Genomic DNA, 21927 nt, shown 5'->3' with positions numbered 1-21927 from the left:
GGTGTAGGTCAAGAAAATTTCTGTGTAGTAAGTAACGACAGGTAAGCCAAAAATAATGAAAAAATGCAAGGTAATATATGACAAATGTTAGATGTGACTTTATCGTACAGAAGAGGGTGATGGAGGGAAGTCGGAGGTTATCCCGTTAGGCCCTCAGCAACAAGTGGGACCTAAGTCCCCGACTCGGGGAAGGCCTGAGGGGCGCACTCCCGGACACTCGGGACGCAACAAGGAGCCAGTTGCTATTATTCTAAGATTAGCCTGGCCTGTAGCACTCTGCAGACTTAGAGAACGCAGGCGCGACGCGAGCCGACCCCGCCCTGTCCACGCCCCACTCCCGATGCCCGACCGCCAGAAGCGCGGCCTGGAACCCGCCCGGCTGTGGGGCGGACGCACGAGGCCACGCCCCTGCCGGCGGGGAGGTCGGCTGCGCAGGCGCAGTCTCTTGAGGTTGTAGACGCGGCGTCTCGGCCCGGCGTGGTGAGTCCGTACTGCGGCTCTGGGGTTGCCGCAGTATCTCGGTCGTCGCTTCCTCGCCTCCAGCCTCTTGTGGCAGGACGGGCCTGGGAGAGAGGCATCCTGCGCCTCCACCCCTCCCCACTTCGCGATCCCGGGGCGGGGGGGGGGTTCCAGGCGGTCGCCGAGGGCCGCGTGAGTGCGGCCCGGCTGGGCGGCGGCTGGAGGAGCCGGGGTGGTTTGGGCGGTAGGGGGGCCGCGGGGAGGGGCCCGCGTCTCCGCGGGATCGCGACCGAGGCTCGGCCCGACACCCTTTTCCCGCCTCCCTCCCGCGCTCTCGCCTCACTACGCGTTTTGTCTTGAGAAAGTTGGGATGCTTTGGGTAGGAACCGGAGGAAGCAAGGCTCACCGCGGGGTTTTGGAAGCATCGCAGAGTATTAGGAGCCCTGGAGACGAGCTGCTGGGGTCCGAGTCTCCACCATTCGCTGGCTCCCGGACCTCTGCAAGTCACTTAACTTCTGTGTGTCTGTTTCCTCAAGGGTAAAATGAGGGAAGTAATAGTAACCTCTCTCAAAAGGTGATTGTTGAGAATCAAGTGTGATAGCATCTTTGAAGTGCTTAGAGCCGAGCCTGATGCACAGCAAAAGTATGCACGTGCTGTTCATGTTTTGGAGCCTGATAACTAAAAGGACAGTGTGTCCTTCCCACGCTGAAAACAACTGCCCGAGAGAGAGTCCAAGGGTAGGGAAAAATGATTTTTTTCTTTTTCTCTTGTTTTTTCTTTGAGAATATGGGCTTTTGTTTGTATAGCATCTTTTTATAAAAAAAATGCAGACATCTCTAAATAACTTAGTTGCACAGCGTACAGCAGAGAAAAGACAGATGTTAGAGTAATACTGAAGTTGCAAACTGAAAAGTTTTGTTTGAGAAACCACGTGAGAAAAATGGCCAGAGCTTATTTGTGCTGAAAAGAGTTAACACACCGGCCCTGAGGCTGCTATCGTTAGAAAGGTCCGCTTTGCAAGGCTACAACTTGTTTGGCATCTGGGAGAGAACTATGTAGTTAAGCTAGAGTTACCAGCCCCCATAAAACCCCCCTGGCCTGTGAGTCTGTTATGGGTTCCCTGACAGAAACATTGCACAGACATTGCTAGATTTTCCTTTTTGGGGTAAAGAGTGCTCTGTTTGACCCTTTCGGGGAGGGAGAGAACATAAGCCTGCACGTGGATTCCTGCAAACTTCACTTGTGTCTTTTTGCATTACGATCCAGGCTGTAGTCCATACGACATTGCTGTAATAAAAATTAGTTATGAGTACAACTACATGCTGAGTCCTGTGAGTCCTTCAAGTGAATCCCCAAATGTGAGGGTGGGCTTGGAACTCCCCAGATCCAATATTGGTGGTAGAAAGAACTTGAAGGTCTAGTAATTGAACTTTAATTTTATTTCTTTTTGCCTTAAAGGGGACTGAAAAGGAAAGCTATCCAGATAAGTGATTGCTAAATAGTGGGTTGCTGTCCAGAAGTAATTTTGTTTAGATATATTCCATATGTCAGAAAAATCACTGGAACTTTACTTGCCAGGTTTGAGTGTCTTTTACAGACCTTTTGCAGATTATAGGTCAAACACCTGATTTTTTTGTTGTTCTGCCAGCATTATGTGCCATTGCCTATCTAGAGTTTATCTGTGCAGTTGGGGAAAAGGTGTGACAAGTCTCTCATGGCCATTTTTCCTAGATTCTATTACTTATGCCTATATTTTGAGGACATCAAGTTGAAATATTTGGAGGTAACTGTAGGCTTGGGGGTGGAAAGTTCAGATTTGCCATCTGATTGTCTTTTTTTCCCCCTCAGTTAAGTAGAAGACTAGATACTATTTTGAGAAGTAAGTAGATGGAGGAGTGAGAGGTTTGGGAGAGTGAGAAAGGTTTCAGATGACTGTGTGAGGAGTAGGTAAGTAAGTTTTCCGGAAAGTGTAGTGGTTAATGGCATGTCTTAATCCATTTGAGATTGAGACTGTGTTATGAATTTAGCAACCCAGTCTGCTTTCTTACAAGATTTTCTCCAGCCTGTTTGGATGGAGACGTGGAGAAAGTAGTTAATTGGGTTCATTTAGGTTTGAATTTGTGTTAGAGGAGTGATACGGTAGTCCTTAAGGCTGTGCTTTCATACTTTGTTCTTCCTATGTACATGGTAAGTAAGGTTGCACTCTTTGTACACGTCCACCTCCCACCCCCATATGCCCCATGTCTACTTGAAGTTAAACGTGGCCCTATGACTTGCTTGTGCTGGTAAAATATGACCAGATGCGACATATGTCATTTCCCAGTGAAGCTTTTTTTTTTTTTTAATGTTTATTTATTTTTGAGAGAGAGAGAGAGAGAGAGAGAGACAGAGACAGCACAAGTGGGGGAGGGGCAGAGAGAGAAAGGGAGACACAATCTGAAGCAGGCTTCAGGCTCTGAGCTACCAGCACGGAGCCCTACGCGGGGCTCAAACTCATGAGCCATGAGATCATGACCTGAGCTGAAGTCAGATGTTTAACCCACCGGTCCAGCCACCCAGGTGCCCCTCTCTGAAGCTTTAAGAGCCAGCACTCCATTTGCCACTTCCCCATCTCTGTGCCTTGCTGTAGTGATCATGGAAGTGACAAGAGGCAGCCTCTTGTCAACCTGCGCATTAAAAGTGAATAAGGAGTGGCTGATCAGGCAAGCTGGAGGAACTTCAGTTGTGATTAGGGAAGGGAATACCTGAATTAGTGATTTTGCAAGGTGGAACTGTAGGGGTAAGTGGATGAGGAAGTTTGGAGGGAAAAGGCAGTCAGAAATGAAATGGTCGGGATTCCTGGCTTGCTCTGTCAGTAGAGCATCTGACTCTTCAACTCACGATCATGAAGCCCCATGTTGGGTGTGGAGACTAGTTGGAAGAAAAAGAAAAGAAATGGTCAGGGAACTCAGAGGCTTTGTAGATCTCCAACCCTGAAGGCCATGATTTGTTGCAACTCATTTCAAGAGTGATGACCCCTGGAGTTGAAGAAATGGCTCTTAAAATGGTAAACCCCAAAACTCCCTTTTGTGGAATATGGTAGAACTGAATCAAGATTCAGAATTTATTATTGAGTTGAAAGAGTCTTCCACCTTGATCAATAAAAGCAAGGAAACAGTTATGAAAATTACAGTATAGCTTAGCCATGGAACAGATATTACGTAGCATTTAGGCTAAGCTACTTTAACAGAGACTCCAAGTACAGTGGTTTTAAAAAATGCTTCTTTTTATCTAAAATTTTTAGAATTAACTTTGGGGTTTTAAGAAATGTAAGGGACAGAGGTAAGTGACACCATGAAGAGACAAATTCAGTGTGGTACTTTATACGATGTTGCTATTGAAAGTGTAGCAATGGACTCCCAGCAATCCTTCCAACTGAGAGTTTGTTAGGCAAAACCTCAGGTCCTGTACCAGACTTGTTGAACCGAAATCCTCATTTTAACAACATCTTTAAGGTGGCTCATATGCACTGCCCTGATCTCTTAAAAAAGCTAGTGTTTAGGAAAGTATAAGATGGGAAGAACAGTTGTAGATTAAAAGATACTAACAATCAACAGGACAGAACCAATACAGAGTGCAAATCTTGACTGAATATTGATTGATTTAAAAAAAAACAACAGTATGGAAGATGCTTCAGCTGAAGAGGTTAGAATATGGTGGAATATCAGAATAGGTTCATTTTCTTAGATGTGATGATGATGAGATTATATGGAAAAATGTTCTTAAAAGAGACATGTTCTTTGCGACTTCCTTTAAAATAGTTGAGCAGAAACCAACATACCACATACGTGTATATATGTCTCTCTCTATACACGCTGATGTTTAGATAAAACAAATATGGCAAAATGTTCTCCGGGTGGAATCTAGATAGTAAATATATGGGTGCTTGTTATATTGTTCTTTTAACTTTTGTGGAAGTGTAAATTTTTTCGTGATAAAAAAGTGGAGAAAAAAATGCAGTAGCGTTAAACAATTTATTTCTCTCTCACTTCAGTGCTAGGTCATATAGTGCAGGTAGGGCTGGCACATGGTTTCCATCCCTGGTCTGTGCTTTTCCAGCTTTTACTATTTCCTAGCTAGTGGGATGGGAAAATGGCAAGGGGAGCACATGGTCTAGAAGCAGCACTTATTTCCTTGATCAGAACTTTAGTTTTTTCATTCACCTGAGCATCATTTTTCCAGGGAGTAGTTGGTAAAAGTCAAATGTCATGTGCATTTGTATATGGGTTTAATAAAGATTTCTTTGGTTTCACCTGATGTTTTCTTCTCCCTCTGTTGATTTCCTAGGCCCAACTAAAATAGAAGTCATTTCAGTTTTAATATACATAAGGTACAGTAGCTAAAATTTTCATTTTGAGGATTAAAGTATGTTCATCCCCCCCCCCATCTTTTCAGTAACTAACAGATGCGGGTGAAAGAACCTTCCAAAGCTTTACCCGAGAAAGCAAAAAGAAGTAAAAGGCCTGCTATACCTCGTGATGAAGACTCTTCAGACGACATTGCTGGTAAATTGTGATATCTGGCATCCTTAATAGTGTTGCGGAAAATAACCATATTTGTTTTTAATTAAATCCTTTGCCCTTTATTTTCACTATTTTCTTTCTTTTAAAAAAAAAATTTTTTTTTAACATGTATTTATTTTTGAGAGACTGAGAGGCAGAGCATGAGTGGGGCAGGAGCAGAGAGAGGGAGGGAGACACAGAATGCGAAGCAGGCTCCAGGCACCGAGCTGTCAGCACAGAGCCCGACACAGGGCTCAAACTCAAGAGTCGTGAGATCATGACCTGAGCCGAAGCCAGACGCTTAACTGACTGAGCCCCCCAGGGGTCCCTATTTTCACTATTTTCTACATGAACTTTAAAATCAGCTTGTCTAGTTCCAGAACATCCTGTTGATATTTTTATTGACATTTTTGTTTAGTTTATAAAGTAACCTAGAATTGGCATCTTTTTGTTTCCCGTTTTTCATGGCCTGTTAAAACCAAGCCTTCAAGGCCGGGAGGCGTCTCTGGGAGTTGCTCGCCTTGGACTTGGTTTTCTCTTCAGCTTCATGACCTCCGTTTTGGCCTCTGAGGATTCATACTTTCTTACTAGTTCAGCTCTCCATTTAAAAAGTTGTTTAAAATTTTTTTTCTTTCTTTTTTTTTTTTTAATGTTTATTTACTTTTGGGAGAGAGAGAGAGAGAGACAGAGTGCAAGCAGGGGAGGGCAGAGAGAGGGAGACACAGAATCTGAAGCAGGCTCCAGGCTCTGAGCTGTCAGCACAGAGCCCGATGCGGGGCTCAAACTCACGAGCTGTGAGATCATGACCTGAGCCAAAGTCAGACGCTCATCTGACTGAGCCCCCCAGACACCCCTTTTATTTCCTGTTTACGTGGTTTTAACTTGGAAAGTGTTTGAGGACAGCTAGATTGCTATATTGAGGGAAGACTAAATTATATCTTTAAGCATTTGTTTTATTCTGTGGATATGATTTTTTTTCAGGGATTTTGAGTATTCTTATGTTAACTCTTCCTTGCCTGTCTTCTAGTTTCTTTTTCCTCAAATCTTCTAAAACTCCTGTTTCCTTTTCATTTTGCTTGCTGTTTTCATGTTTATCTTTACAGTGTTTTCTGCAGTGTCTGTTTCACCTTATGCCCTTTTTACTTTTGCCGTCATTTTTGTGGTTTATTTTTTTTTCTTCCATTTCTTTCCTGAACCCTGCTGGTCACTTCCTACTGTTTTGCCACCTTGTGCTAGAGCATTTTGCTTTTGTTTTGTATTTTTATTTCATGGCAATTGTTTCTGTGCCACTTGTTTTTCCTTTTTATTATATTGGCATAGAATTCGTGGCTTTGATTTCTCATTTCTTTCATTCTTTGAAGTAGGGTCACTTTTCTTGGGCCATTTAGTTTTGGAATATTCGTGTAAGAAGGAAGGCCAAAGCACTGTCGAGACCAACTGTAGTTTTGAGTCTGAGCACATTGAACCTTCTTCCCACCCAACAGGATTATGCCGCCCTGGGTTATTTCAGAATCCAAAATATCCCTTCTCCCTTGCCTTAGAGAGAAGACTATTTCTGGCAAACATGGCTTGTTCTTTTGTTTCTCACTTAGTGAATGAGACGTTGCCACCTTTTGCTTCTCAAAACAAAACTGGATACAGGGGAGCTCCTGCCAGTGTGGTTGCAGCACAGAGATTTCGGTTTTGTTCTTGTCTGTGAAGCACACATCGTTCTCTGTGAAGTCTACAGCTGCAGTGTTCTCTCTGCTTCCTTCTGTATACACTCCTATTTGGGATTTCTGGGCCTCAGTTGTCTCCTGGTTTTTCTGAAAATGAACTTGGTTTTTTTGTTTCGTGTTCTTGTTGACCTTGGGTGGTTCTGGGAAGAGAATGGGAAAATGTTGATTTTAGACCATCATTTACAAACTGGAAGACCTCCTTGTGGAGTTTTTATTAATACTTAAGATGAAAAACATGGAGATTTTACTTGTTGTTTCTGATTTGTTAATGTGGAACAATGATAGACTTCAATACATTTGTAGATTTTCCTCAGGAATCCCTAGAGGACTTGTTTGGCAAATCAAATTTAGACAATTGTATAATTAAATTACAGAAAACTGAGGAAATCTCCTTATTAGCACAGAAAAAAAAATTTTTATGTTCCCCCCACAAGAGATTATGAATACTATTTACTTATTTATTAAATGTTTATTTATTTTGAGAGAGAAAGAGAGGGTGAGTATGAGTGGGAGGAGGACAGAGAGAGAGGGAGAGAATCCAAAGCAGGCTCCATGCTGTCCGTGCAGAGCCATGACCATGAGATTATGACCTGAGTGGAAATCAAGAGCTGGCTGCTTCTCTGACTGAGCCACCAGATGCCCCTATAAATACTGTTTAATCACTGGTTAGTCTTGTAGAAAAACTGAACTTTCAGATTTCTTTATAAAAAGTACCTATGGTTGAGGCATTTAAAAGCTAATAGAATTCATTTAGAGGCCTGGAACCTTTTTATAATGAATTTACTTATCTCTGAATTCATTAACAATTTCAGTTTTATAAGTCTGATTTATAGAATCAGAGACTAGTTAAGTTGTCCCCTGGCCAGATGCCACCCCAGAGATGATATAGAAAGTGTATGGAATGATTTTTCCACTTAGAATTTTAAAATATAAAAACTCAAAGCAGTGGTATTTGGTAAACCCTGTCCAGGTCCTGTTCTTGTGTGGTCATCTGTCAGTCTTCCCCAGAGCACCCCTTTCGTTAATGGCATGTGTCCTTTTCAAATACAGGACTTCAGAGTTACTCCTTTTGTGTCTATTCTTGTAACTTGCTCTTGGTGTACAATGAGAAGGCTTAATCTTTTATCAGATTTACACATTACTTTTGCTGAAAGTAAATTATATTTTACAACAAATCACTTGTCAGGAGTCACATTCTTAGCCTTCAGGATGAATGGGACTAACGCTTAGCCTCTCTCGAGTTAACTAATAGGGGCAAGGAGTGCTGGGCGTTTAGGAAGGGAAGTGGAGAAAGTGGAAATGCACATACTCCTGTTTCCCTCTTCAAGTTACTCAGTCTTTCCTTCATTGTTTGGTTTTGGCAGATAGTTGTAGTTTTGGTGTTTGGAATAGTTGAAGTTGGAGAAATGGAAGTGTCATTGTGTCCTTGCGAGAAGACTATGGTTATCTGAAGAAATAAAAACATACTAGGTCATTTTGGCCATTTGTCTCCTCACGGTGCACACAGTGGGACTCTGTCATAAAGGATAATTAAGGGCTATGCAAAGTCATTTGCTATTTGAAAATATTCATTAAGGGGCGCCTGGGTGGCTTGGTCGGTTAAGCGTACGACTTCGGCTCAGGTCATGATCTCACGGTCCGTGGGTTCGAGCCCCGCGTCGGGCTCTGTGCTGACTGCTCAGAGCCTGGAGCCTGTTTCAGATTCTGTGTCTCCCTCTCTCTCTGCCCCTCCCCTGTTCATTCTCTGTCTCTATCTGTCTCAAAAATAAATAAACGTTAAAAAAAAATTTTTAAAAAATTCATTAAGGACAATTCTTGTACCTGTAAATGATTCCATTGTTTGTTCTTCTCTCTCTCCTTTCTCCCAACAGGGATGAAAATAGCATCAGAGCAGAGGTAGGCTCTGTGGAAAGATTTTATGTGTGTATCTTAATGAGAAGAAAATATATTCAAAATCCTTATTAACACAGCTGCTCAGCAAATTATCTCCTTTATTTATTAAACTTTTTACTTTTGGCCTAATTTTACTTTATTTTTTTAACATTTATTTATTAAAAAAATTTTTTTAATGTTTATTTTTGATAGAGAGAGAGAGACAGAGCATGAGTGGGGGAGGGACAGAGAGAGAGGGGCACACAGAATCCAAAGCAGGCTCCAGGCTCTGAACAGTCAGCATAGAGTCCGATGCAGGGCTCGAACTCACAGACCATGAGATCATGACCTGAGCCGAAGTCGGATGCTCAACCGACTGAACCACCCAGGCGCTGTAACATTTATTTATTTTTGAGAGATGGAGAGACAGAGTGTGAGAGGGGGAGGGGCAGAGAGAGAGGGAGACACAGAATCCAAAGTAGGCTCCAGGCTGTGAGCTGTCAGCACATAGCCCGATGCAGGGCTCGAACTCACAAACCGTGAGATCATGACCTGAGCCGAAGTTGGACACTTAACTGACTGAGCCACCTGGGCGCCCCTATTTTTGACCTGATTTTAAATTAATAGGAAGGTACAGAGAAATACACAAGGGGGTCCCATTCATTCTTCACCCAACCTCTCCTGATTTAATCTTATTTCTACAGTATGATATTAAAACCAGGAAGATGACGTCACTACAATCCTTAGAGCTTCTTCTGATTTCACCAGATCTACAAGGCCTCATATGTGTGTATTTGAGTGTGTATAACTCTATACGCAGTCTAATTACATGTGTAGTTTTGTAACTACCACAATTGAGATACCTGGCTGTACCATCACCATCCCAAGTGTTACCTGATAATAGGTAACCTGTCCTCCACCCATAGTTCCTGGCAGCCACAAATCTGTTTTCCAACTCTATAATTATGTTATTTCACAAGTGCTTTATAAATGGAGCCATGCAGTATGTATCCTTTTAAGTTACTTGGTTTTTTTTAATCTCTTTGCTTTTTAGTTACAGTGTTTTCATGCTATTGATTTTTGCTAAATGATGATAGCACTTTGGTTTAGCAAAGAAACTGTTCAGATTTTGTTATGTCTTATTCAGTAGGTTTCACTTGCCCACATGTAAATCTTGCCATCAGTGTGAATCATGTGAAGAAAGCAATAGCTGAGAATGTGTGGTCAGTTTGCTCCGACTGTTTAAGGGAAAGAAGATTCTCTGATGGGCAGCCAGTACTTTCCTCTGACATTTGGTTGTGCCTCAAGTGTGGTTTTCAGGTGAGAAAAGTGATTTTTATCTGTGACTTTAGTCTTAAATATTTTTATTAAATGCTTATTATGAGTTGGGCTATTGGTAATGTTTAGAACTTAAGATAAGTTTATTCCATGTTTGGATAGACCTTTCCAAGGCTGAACTTAGAAACTTTGTTAAGGTAAAGTAAAAGGTATGTTATCTTCAGAAAGTGATCATGTGTGATTTAGAAATACTTTGAAAGGGAAGCCAACCTACTCACAGTAGTTCTCAGCCCTGGACCTGTCTTTACCTGTTTGTATTTACTTATGAAATGAATCCAAGTTTTTTTTACATCTTTCTAAATTAATTTTTTTCTATGAAATGATTCTTAAAAAAAAAAAAAAAAAAAAAAAACATTATCTTGGGGCACCCAGGTGGCTCAGTCAGTTGAGCGGCCGACTTCGGCTCAGGTCATGATCTCATAGCTCGTGAGTTCGAGCCCCGCGTCAGGCTCTGTGCTGACAGCTCAGAGCCTGGAGCCTACTTTGGATTCTGTGTCTCCCTCTCTCTCTGCCCCTAACCCACTCACATTCTGTCTCTGTGTCTCTCAAAAATAAATAAATAAATAAATAAATAAATAAATAAATAAGTAAACCATTAAAACATTATCTTAACAGCTTAGAAGCTATTAATAAATACTGTAATAATTTTTTATTTATTATTATTATTTTTTAACATTTATTTATTTCGAGAGACAGAGACAGAGTGCATGCAGGTGAGGGGCAGAGAGAGAGAGACACACACACACACACACACACACACACACACACACACACACACAGAATCCAAAGCAGGCTCCAGGCTCTGAGCTGTCCTCACAGAGCCTGACGCGGGGCTCAAACCCACAAACCGTGAGATCATGACCTGAGCCGAAGTCGGACATTTAACCGACTGAGCCACCCAGGTGCCCCTGTAATAATTTTTTAAATGTTTGTTTATTTTTGAGAGAGAGAGAGAGAGAAAATGAGAACAAGTGGGGGAGGGGCAGAGAGAGAGAGTCAGAGGATCTGAAGCAGGCTCCGTGCTGACAACAGAGAGCCTAATGTGGGGCTCAAACTCACAAACCATGAGATCATGACTTAAGCTGAAGTCACCTAGGTGCCCCTATCATTAATAATTTTTGAATAACATATTTAAGATGTATATAATTTTACTAAAATAAGAGAATTCCTTATTATCTCTCATAGACAGTTCATAAGAGGACCACTTCAGGGTTAGTTAATTCAATGGAAAGAGCACTGAAAACTGAGATTTCTTCCATTTTTCTTCTGTGTCAATCTCAATTTCATGACTTTTTATGGCCAAAGATGTTTCATGTGTTATGTATCACACAGCAATCCCCAAAGGCCAGAAAGGGCAAAAAAGATATCCCTTTCCTGTTTGTTTTGTTTTTTAATATATAAAACTTTGCCAGAAACATCCAGCAGACTGCCCCTCATGTCTCATTGACCAGAATTGGATCTTATTTCTTTACTTGCCTGGTGAGGGAAATTACTATGATTTTGGCCTGAGTCCCATGAGTTGTTGTGGGTTTGGGTGGAGGTGTGGACAGTACTAGAAAATGTGTATATAGGAGGGGGCACTGGTCTGCGGGGATGCTTGATGCCCCACTGTGTAAAAGGCAGAGAGTGTATGCATTTTTAAATAATAGGGAAATTCACTTGCATCATGATTGTTTCCGGTAAATACTATATAACAAAAAGCAAGTTAGCCTCTTTGCAAGAAATTAAATATAATGAGAATCTATATTCCTTTCTGAAACTTGTCCTTCCTGCTTGAAATTAAAAACAAAACTTTTTCAGTATACGTTTGAGTATGATTTAGGTTTTGATTAATTTGAAAGAAACGTAAATGTAAATTGTACAAATAGCATTCTGTTCATCTTTAGGGATGCGGTAGAAACTCAGAAAGCCATCATTCAGTGAAGCACTACAGGAATCAGAGAACAGAATCTCATTGTATTACAATTAGTCTGAGCACATGGATTATATGGTAAGTTAGATTTTTGTCACTACTTGTGTCCACTACAAAAAATATCTTCTCTCCAAGCTTTACAAGGTAAAATATTTAAAGTTGTTGTACCAGCTGATGCTTTTTAGCCTGAACACAATCTTTAGAATACTGTAAGAAAATTAACATTACCCATGAATATAAAATTTAAATAAGAAAAAATTTAGTCATCCCTTTACTTTCCTTTAGCATTTTCTTGGTAGGGTAAAGAAACATCCTTCCTAGCTGATTTTTCGTAATGAACTTGCTAATACAGAATTCTAGAGTTCTTGAGAAGGAAGGTACTTCAGGCGGTCAAGTGGTTTGGTGATTCCCTGAAAGGAAAGGGAAAGCCTGGGCATTTGTAGTTTGTAGAAACTCCAGTGATTTTACTACTTAACCCTGCTGGGAACCAAATCCAGTTCCCCCACGTTGCATAAAAATGATACTCATGTTGTACCAAGTATCATTTACTTTTTTCTGGTTACAAAGTAAAAATCCAGGCACTAAAACAAGTGTTTTGATTCCCTAGTTTCTTACCAGCATAACACACTACTACAGTGGCATAAATGGATACTGTATTGAAAAGCTTTTTATATGTTTTGCAACAAAAATCTTCTAATTGGAATCTTCAGACTCCTACAAAAGTTTTCAAGTTCTCCTTGAATGAATTTCCGGAAGTTTTCAAGTTTTCTTTAACACAAAACTGTTTTAACTTTGTGTTTTCATTTCAGGGACCTAAAGGTAATACAAGGATGTTTCGGCTTATAGAAGAGTTAATCACCTTTTTTAATCCAGGGCACGGGTCAGGTGTTTGCCCCATCTGTGTTTTTGCTGTTGTTGGCCCCAAGTAACAACACTGGGGAGAATGAGGAAGGCACAGAGGCGATGTGCTATGTAAACGATGCAGTGGAGCCAAGGGAGAGGAAGAGGCTGCCATATGTGGCAGCTCAGCAGATATTTCTCTGTAATCTGAACAGAGCAGTGGTCTCAAACTATGGGGTGCATCGGAATCACCAGGAAGGTCTTGTTGAAATAGATTGCTGAGTCCCAGGCCTAAAGATTCTGCTTTCGTAGTTCTTGGGTAGCACCTAAAAATTTACACTTCTAACAAGTTCCTAGGTATTGCCAGTGCTGCTGGTCTGGGGAGCCTGGTTCCAGGACCATAGGAATAGAGGAAGGTGGAGGGGGAATTGAGTGGTACCTGGTAGAATAGGCTCATTTCAAGTGAGTCTATGTCAGAACTTGTGTTACAGCTCTTAGGACCATAAAGATGGTGTGAATCGTGATGTAATTTCAGGGGGGAAAAAACACCTTACCTAGCATAATATTGTTAGTTTTAACTTTATTGATTTTATAATTTTTTATGCTTAATTGTGTAATTTTGCTTTCATAGGTAAATAGAGTTATAGGGGTGATCAATTTATTGGGTTTTGTGAGTGGAATGTTGGATTTATATTATAATGAAAATAACTTAAGTCACATTTGGGGAGTCTGTAAAATTATTTTCCTTTTTAAAAAAAAATTTTTTTTAACTTTTATTCATTTTTGAGAGACAGAGGGCAAGCAGTGGAGGGGCAGAGAGAGAGGGAGACATAGACTTGGAAGCAGGCTCCAGGTTCTGAGCTGTCACCACAGATCCCGATGTGGGGCTTGAATGCATGAGCCATGAGATCATGACCTAAGCCGAAGTCAGATGCCTAACTGTGTGAGCCACCCAGGCGCCCCTAAAACTATTTATTTTTAAAATGATAATACATTTTGGTTGTTGTGAGGAATTAGAACATGCATGTAAAGCATTTACAACGTAGTAGATGCTCAAGTAAGTGGTTTTAGTTATTTCTGATGGAAGCAAATAGAACTAGTTTATGGTGAGCTGTCCTCTTTACACCAAATTCACTGCCATTATGTGGTTTTGCTTTACATTTCCTTTTTGTACCTTAAAGTTACCATATATTTTATAACACGTAAAAATTAAATAGCAATGTCAGTAAAAATTCCTTGACATTTCAGTTTTTTTTTAATTTAGAGAGAAAGAGTGAGCAGGGGAGTGGGGCAGAGAGAGAGAGAGAGAGAAAGAGAGAGAGAGAATGAACCTTAAGCAGGCTCCATGCTCAGCATGGAACTGACACAGGGCTCGATCCCACCACTCAGATCATGACCTGAGCTGAAATCAAGAGTCAGTCAGATGCTCAATTGACTGAGCCATCCAGGCACCTTGCAAATGAGCAATTTTTATTATTTTATGCAATAGTTACATAAGTAAAATTTGAGCACATATTGTAGTGTAAGCCTGGTAACTGTAACTACATTGTTTGGATTCCATCATGGTCTATTAGAAAAGATATTTTGGGAAGGTTTTCTGTGACTTGTTTCTTTCACAGATTTATCTGTATATCTGTATGCAAGTGATAGAGTAATGTTTGTATTTTGAGTATGAGTAAATATTTGACTGCATTTTGAGTGCTATTTAGAAAAGGAACCCATACCTAGTTTATAGCCGTGATCCCAGGACCACCAATAATTTAAGAATATTGTGAATATGTAAAGTGGTGTTGGTATAACATGTTTATAAAACACTTAAAAAAAAACATTTTCAATAGGTTCAAATATATTTTCTTGTTTGACCATTAGATCTTATGAAGATAAAGGAAGCAGGTAATGATAGTATATAGAAAAAACCTTTCTTAAAACTATATGCACTAATGAGTAAACTTAGTGGAGGACAGTTTTCTAAAAATGAATGTGCTTTTGAAAATCTCTTTGAAAAAAAAAAAGTATAAAAAAAAAAAAAAAAGAAAGAAAATCTCTTTGAGAGCCCTGTCTTCTGAACGAAGCCCAAACACAATAAAACTCTTATCCAGTCTTCCCCATCTCTGTAAATGGAAACTTCATCACTTAAGTATTCAAGCCAGAAGCCTAGCAGTTACTTTCTTTTCGATGTTATTTTGTTTTTTTAATTCTTTAACAAAAGTAGACAAAATGGTATAATGAAATCCTCTGTACCCATCACCCAGCTTTAAACATTCTCAACTCACAGTAAGTCTTGTTTCCTCTCGACCAGAATTTCTCAGTCTCCATACTGTTGTCATTTTGGCTGATAATTCTTTGTTGTGACAGGACCATCCTGTATGTCGTAGAATGTTTAGCATTCTCTACCCAGTGGATGCCAGTAGCACTTCCCCAGTTGTGACAACCAAAAATGTCTCAGAATATTACCAAATGTCCTCTGGGGGGCTGGGGGGTAAAATTGCTTCTGTTTGAGAATCACTGACAAGCCCTCATCCATTTCCCCCTTTCCATGGCAGTTATTTGGATACTTCTTTGTTCCTTCCTGAAATATGTGTAAATTAAATCTGTTCATTTTTATCCAAATCCACTGCTTCTACCTTGGCCTGCTTCTATTCCCTATTCCCTCCATCTGACATTAGTCAGAGTGCTGTTTGTGAAATGTGAATGGGATCACGTCACTTCCCTGCTTACAAAACTCCTCATGACTTTCCATTACACTTAGGATAAACTACCAGAACTTTAATTTGAATAAGGCTGTGCCTGAACTGTCTCCTGTTTATTTCTCTAGACTTCCCTAATGTCTCACCCTAGGTATACTTTTTTGCCCCTCCTTCATTTAAGTATAAGACTCGATAAATATCAACTTTATTACCTGGTGTGCAACATTATTGAAGATGCTTTCATAATATTTGCTTACATTTTATATTTTTTCAGGTGTTACGAATGTGATGAAAAATTATCAACACACTGTAATAAGAAGGTTTTGGCTCAAACAGTTGATTTTCTCCAGAAACATGTTTCTAAAACACAAACAAGTAAGTTAAGCAATTGCTAAAGAAATTTTTATTATATGATATTTTGTATTTACTTTAAAATAGATTTACTTGGGGTACCTGGGTGGCTCAGTTGGTTAAGTGTCTGACTCTTGATTGTGGCTCAGGTCATGATCTCATGGTTTGTGAGATTGAGCCCCGCATCAGGCTCCACACTGACAGTGCTGAGCCTGCTTGGGATTCTCTCTTCCTCTCTCAAATAAAGAAAGAAATTCCCCCCCCCCCCTTGGCAAGGGGGGGGCGCTCTCTCTCTTTCTCTCTCTCTCTCAAAATAAATAAACATTAAAAAAAATAATAAAATAATTTAAGGGCACCTGGGTGGCTTAGTTGGTGAGCATCCGACTTCGTCTCAGGTCATGATCTTGAGGTTTGTAAGTTTGAGCCTTGCATCAGGCTCACTGCTGTCAACCTTTTAGCACAGAGCCCACTTTGGATCCTCTGTTCCCCTCTTTCTGCCCCTCCCCCACTTGCACTCTCCCAAAAATAAATATAAAAATTTTTAAATATATATTTATATTGGCTTTATGTGAGCTTTTCATATAAAGAGTTCATAAATTCATAAATAGTACCCTAGATTTTACTTTGACCTCATAGCACAAGTGCCATGCGTTCCTAAGTAGCACTCTTGTGATGTTATCTTGTGTTATATTTACATGACTAATATGAGAGGCCAGACAGGGTAGTGACTAGATTGTGGGCTTCTGAGTGAAACAGTGCTGAGTTTGAATTCAGGCTCCACTTAAGTTACTTATTGTCCATGTGTCTTTTACTGCTTAGTTTACTTCTAAAAATTAGGATGATTGGGTGCCTGGGTGGCTCATTTGGTTGGGCGTCCAACTTCGGCTCGGGTCATAATCTCACAGCTCATGAGTTCGAGCCCCACATCAGGCCCTGTGCTGATAGCTCAGAGCCTGCTTCTGATTCTGTGTCTCCCCCTCTCTCTGCCCCTTCTCCACTCACACTCTGTATCTCTCAAAAAATAAACATTAAAAAAATTAGGATGGTAACTCTATTGTGTGGGGTTATTGTGTGGCTTAGAGATAATGTTTTATAAAAATTTAGAATAGTGTGTGTAGAAATGCTAGCATAGTGCCCAACACATATTTGTGAGGTGACATTTGTTATGTAATCATAGTGTAGTTCTGACACTAACTCCCTGGAGTTGGCTGACCCTACAGATTAAGGGCTTAGTCCCCCCACATGATTGCCCTCACTTCAGACACCATCCTCAAGCCCAGAGGTTCTCAGGCCATTCACATTTCTGACAAACTGGCTATAAATTTAGGGGTTCCCATGATCCTTCTGAGGCTCAGTAATTTCCTAGAATGACTCAGATAACTCAGGAAAGTGTATACTTAAAGTTAGTTTTATTATGATAGAAAAAAAAGAGATACAAATCAGGACAGCTAAAAGAAGAGACACATAGAGCAAGTACTGGGAAAGTCCCGAACGTGAATCTCTTGTGTCTTCTTCCTGTGGAGTCAGGACACATCACCTTCTCGGCACATCAATGTGTAACCAGGAGTATTGTTAACCAGGGAAATTATCTGGAGCTGTGGTGGTCCAGAGTTTTTATTGGTGCTTCATGGACTAGGCATCAATTGAATCATTGGCCACATGCTTGAACTCAGTCTCCAGTACCCCTATCCTCTAATCACACATTGGTCTTTCTGGCATGGCTAGCTGCCATCCTGAGTAATCTTATTAGCATAAGCTGTCTAGGAGCTCACCAAGAATAAGAAAGACACTCCCGTCCCTCTGGAAATCCAAGGATTTAGAGAGTACTTTTCAGGAAGCTGGAGGCCAAAAGGCAGACAAATCCTTTATTATACAGTAGTAATGTATTATATATTATATACTTTGTTAACTACATATGTTACCTGACATACAAATAATATATAATACATGTTAATATAAGGAAACCATCAACAAGACTAAATGGCAACCAACACAATGGAAGAAGATATTTGCAAATGACATATCAGATAAAGGGTTAGTATCCAAAATCTGTAAAGAACTTATCAAACTCAACACCCAAGAAACAAATAATCTAGTGAAGATATGGGCAAAGACATTGAATAGACACTTCTCCAAAGAAGACATCCAGATGGCCAACCAACACATGAAAAAATGCTCAACATCACTCATCTTCAGGGAAATACAAATCAAAACCAAAATGAGATACCACCTCACACCTGCAGAATGGCTAACATTAAAACAACTCAGGCAACAAGATGTTAGCGAGGATGCGGAGAAAGAGGATCGCTTTTGCATTGCTGGTGGGAATGCAAGCTGGTGCAGCCACTCTGGAAAACAGGATGGAGATTCTTCAAAAAACTAAAAGTAGAACTACCTTGTGACCTAGCAATTGCACTACTAGGCATTTATTCAAGGGATACAGGTGTGCTGTTTCGAAGGGACACAGGCATCCCCATGTTTATAGCAGCACTATCAACAATAGCCAAAGTATGGAAAGAGCTCACATGTCCATCGATGGATGAATGGATAAAGAAGATGTGGTATATATATACAATGGAGTATTACTCGGCAATCAAAAAGAATGAAATCTTGCCATTTGCAACTGTGTGGATGGAACTGGAGGGTATTATGCTAAGTGAAATTAGAGAAAGACAAAAATCATATGACTTCACTCATGAGGACTGTAAGACACAGAACAGATGAACATAAGGGAAGAGAAGGAAAAATAATATAAAAATATGGGGGGGGGGACAAAACATAAGAGACTCTTAAATATGGAGAACTAACAGAGGGTTACTGGAGGGGTTTTGGGAGGGGGGATGGGCTAAATGGGTAAGGGGCATTAAGGAGTCTCCTGAAATCATTGCTGCACTATGTGCTAACTAATTTGGATGTAAATTAAAAAAATAAAATTAAAGTGACGTACAGATAAAAGTTTGCTACTCCAGTTAAGACATGTATTGGCATGCTTTCTAAGTATGGTTTTCTACTCCATGGAGCTGAATTAGCTCAGTCTGATGACTACTGTTAACCTACAAGGTGCTGCTCTCTGGTACTAATCCTGACATGCAATTAAGAAGAGGAGGAGAGTTTTCTGGTAAAAATAAAAAATCTTCCACATTCTTCCAAAAAAACCCCACATGTATAATATAAATGAGTATATAGGGAAACAGTGTCTTCAGAAATTAAAAAAACATTTAATGTTTATTTATTTTTGAGAGAGAGAGGGAGACACAGAATCTGAAGCAGGCTCCAGGCTCTGAGCTGTCAGCACAGAGCCCTACGTGGGGCTCAAACTCATGAACCGCAAGATCATGACCTGAGCCAAAGTTGGATGTTTAACCCACTGAGCCACCCAGGTGCCCTTTCATTCAGAAATATTAAGTGTATTTAAGGGTACTACATGTTGGGTTTTATACTTTATACTGTAAGGAATTCAATGGTAAAGAATTTTTATTTTATTGGAAGTGTAATGGAAGCTACTAAAGTGTTTTAAGCAGGGGAGTAACAGTCATTTCAACGTCTTTTAATAACATTACTCTGATTGCTGTATGGACTGTTGGAGTTAAGAGGGAGGTGAGGAGATCATTACGAAGGTCAAGGTCAAGGTTTCATCAGAAACCAGTAGAGGCACTGATGGAAAGTGGGTGGATTCGATGTGAGTAAGGGAGAGTGGGAAAAATCAGTACACACCTCAGGATTTTGGGTGACTGGGTGAATGGACATGAGAATTTTGAAATGCCTTTGGCCCACAATTGAATTGCTTAGTAGGTGGCATTCAGAAACTGAAAATTTGTATTAAAATATACTAGTTGTTTGGCTGTATGTTCTGCAGCTCAATATGTAATTTTTTTTGTTAGCTATTGCTCTGAGACAACAATGGTGGAGAAATTGGTGAAGGAACTGGAGGAGGTAAACACAGGTGCCTGGACAGCTGAAGCAGTGGTTATTTTTTTCACTCATTTATTTATTCAACAGACATTTATTGAAATCTTACTCTGTCCCAGGCATACTAGTTGTAGCTGTGATTCTGCTCAAATAAAGAACCGGCAAAATATGATGATGATAGACATTTAACATTTCAGGAATAGATGTGGGTCTTAATGCTGTCTCCTGAAAGCCACACATTTTATGTGTTTTTTTTTCTGGCCATAAGATACGTAGGGATATGATGCCGGGGCAGCCAAAGTACAATTGCAGGGATTATTTTCTCTGGATTTTTTTTTTTTTTAACCTTAGAGTTTCCTTGAGATGAAGAAAAAGCCAGTCTATTTCATTTAATTGTACAGATTTCTTGAATATTTATTATCAAAAAGGATATAAGGAAGGGAGCATGGAATGATATGGTAGAAAGAACATGGGCTTTGTCAGGGGTGGGGGATCTGGCATTCAGATTTGACTCTTTCAGTCACTGGCAGGTTACTATTCATCTGAGCCTCATTTTCCTCAACAGCACCTGCCTCTTTTCCATGGTGTTTCAGGGAATAGAGATTGATAAGACAGTTCCTGTCCTAAATAATATAGATAAGCAGAACAGAGTTGTATTTTGACTGAAGTTCAAGCAAAGGCTTTCAGATATTCCAAAAGGGTTATAATGTTCAATTGAAAGGAACTGAGAAAGAATCATGAATGAGCTGGCTTTCAAGCTGACCCTTCAAGGTAGAGATGAGAGCAGCAATCATTGCCGGTGGTGGGAAGCACAGGTGTAGCCTTTAATTGTGTTTATGGAACCATGGGTAGCACTGGAATAATGGAAACAGGTTATTGAGGGAATTTGCGAGAGTGTGGAACCTTCACAGTTAGGGAGAGACATACTTCTGAGGTCAGGGTTTCCAGAAGTTCTAGGTCAAAATGTCATTATCTTTGTGTTTCAAGCTACAGTATCTCTCAGGTAAGTTTGATTTAAAATCAGATTCGTTGGCATTCTGGAAGTAAGTTTATTTGGGATAGTAATCTGCAGTATTTTTTGTTGCATAAAGTTTAAGTATGTTTTTATAAAGTACATTAAAAATCAGACATGAAAGTTGTTATTGAGGTTTGTAGGAATGCTAGATATGATTATGCAGCTATTTTAAATAATTGTGAAGACTAGAAATATAAAAATGTCTGCATACAGTAATTTTAAAAGAATATGAAACTATATTGTATTTTAGGTGGGAGGATAAGAATGATTTTAAAAGATTCTTTTTGGGGCACCTGGGTGGCTCAATCTGTTAAGCGTCCAACTTCGGCTCAGGTCATGATCTCGTGGTTCTTGAGTTCAAGGCCTGCATCGGGTTCTGTGCTGATAGCTCAGAGCCTGGAACCTGCTTCAGATTCTGTGTCTCACTTGTGCTCTGTCTCTCTCTCTCAAAAATAAATAAATATTAAAAAATTTCTTTAAAAAGGTCCTTTTTATATTCTGCTCTGAGAAAAATAACTGCCGAGAGAAAAGCCTGTACCTGTACTTACACATGTTGTTAAGTTATGCAAAGCTTGAGCAATTTCATGTCTAATAAATCTAACTTAGCTTCTTTACTCAGAGAATCAAAGCCAGTGCCCCATCCATTTCTAAACACTGCTAGTTCAGTAAATCTTAGCTTTTGATCTCAGTAGCCCTTTAGACTCTTAAAAATCATTGAGGAATTAAAGTGCTTTGATCAGATAGTTTATATCTATCAATATCATATGGGAAATTAAAAAATTACAGTATTTATTAAATCACTGAAAATAGCAAGAATTTCCATGACCTGTTAACACAAATTGTATGTTTTTAGGAAATATAACTATTTTATAAAAGAATACAAACTTAGTAAGTGGCATTATTTAACATTTTTACAAATCTTTTTTTTTTTTAATGTTTATTTGAGAGAAAGAGAGAGCAGGTGTACGTGAGCCGCAGAGAGGCAGAGGGAAAGGGAGAGAGAGAATCCCAAACAGGCTCTGCACCATCAGCATGGAGCCTGACATAGGGCTTGAACTCATGAACTATGAGATCATGACCTGAGCCAAAACCAAGAGTGGGGCACTTCACCGACTGAGCACCCAGGTGCCCCAAAACAGATTTATTTCTGTTTCTGCCATTATTGATTTTTTGGTCAAGTGAGAGATATTGACAAATCACATGTAATTGCTTAATAATTGCTTGTTTAAGTAGGGCTGTGATGGAGCAAGTGTGAGGACACTTTGGAGTAGTATCTAATGTAGA

General features: G+C 40.0%; 1 protein-coding gene across 6 annotated transcripts in view; it reads left to right on the top strand.

Annotated features, from left to right (window-relative positions):
- Positions 1-398: 398 nt before the first annotated feature.
- Positions 399-21927, top strand: part of USP45 (ubiquitin specific peptidase 45) — an 85215-nt gene continuing 63686 nt past the window's right edge. For 3 of the 6 annotated variants that reach the window (XM_040474243.1, XM_040474245.1, XM_040474246.1), the window contains exons 1-5: positions 732-1197; positions 4895-5004; positions 9739-9911; positions 11816-11919; positions 15643-15743. In XM_040474243.1, coding sequence (XP_040330177.1) covers positions 4905-5004; positions 9739-9911; positions 11816-11919; positions 15643-15743 — 478 coding nt within the window. In that variant the 5' untranslated portion in view covers positions 732-1197; positions 4895-4904. Of the gene's footprint in view, positions 481-731; positions 1198-4894; positions 5005-9738; positions 9912-11815; positions 11920-15642; positions 15744-21927 lie in introns of those variants that run through there. The other 3 variants (XM_040474240.1, XM_040474241.1, XM_040474242.1) reach the window with 3 other exon arrangements.

This window comes from Herpailurus yagouaroundi, unplaced genomic scaffold, assembly GCF_014898765.1.
Source record: "Herpailurus yagouaroundi ecotype Mexico unplaced genomic scaffold, PumYag 139, whole genome shotgun sequence".
NCBI classification, from domain to species: domain Eukaryota; kingdom Metazoa; phylum Chordata; class Mammalia; order Carnivora; family Felidae; genus Herpailurus; species Herpailurus yagouaroundi.
Note: the sequence above shows the minus strand (reverse complement) of the source record. Positions and strands in the feature narration are given on the sequence as shown.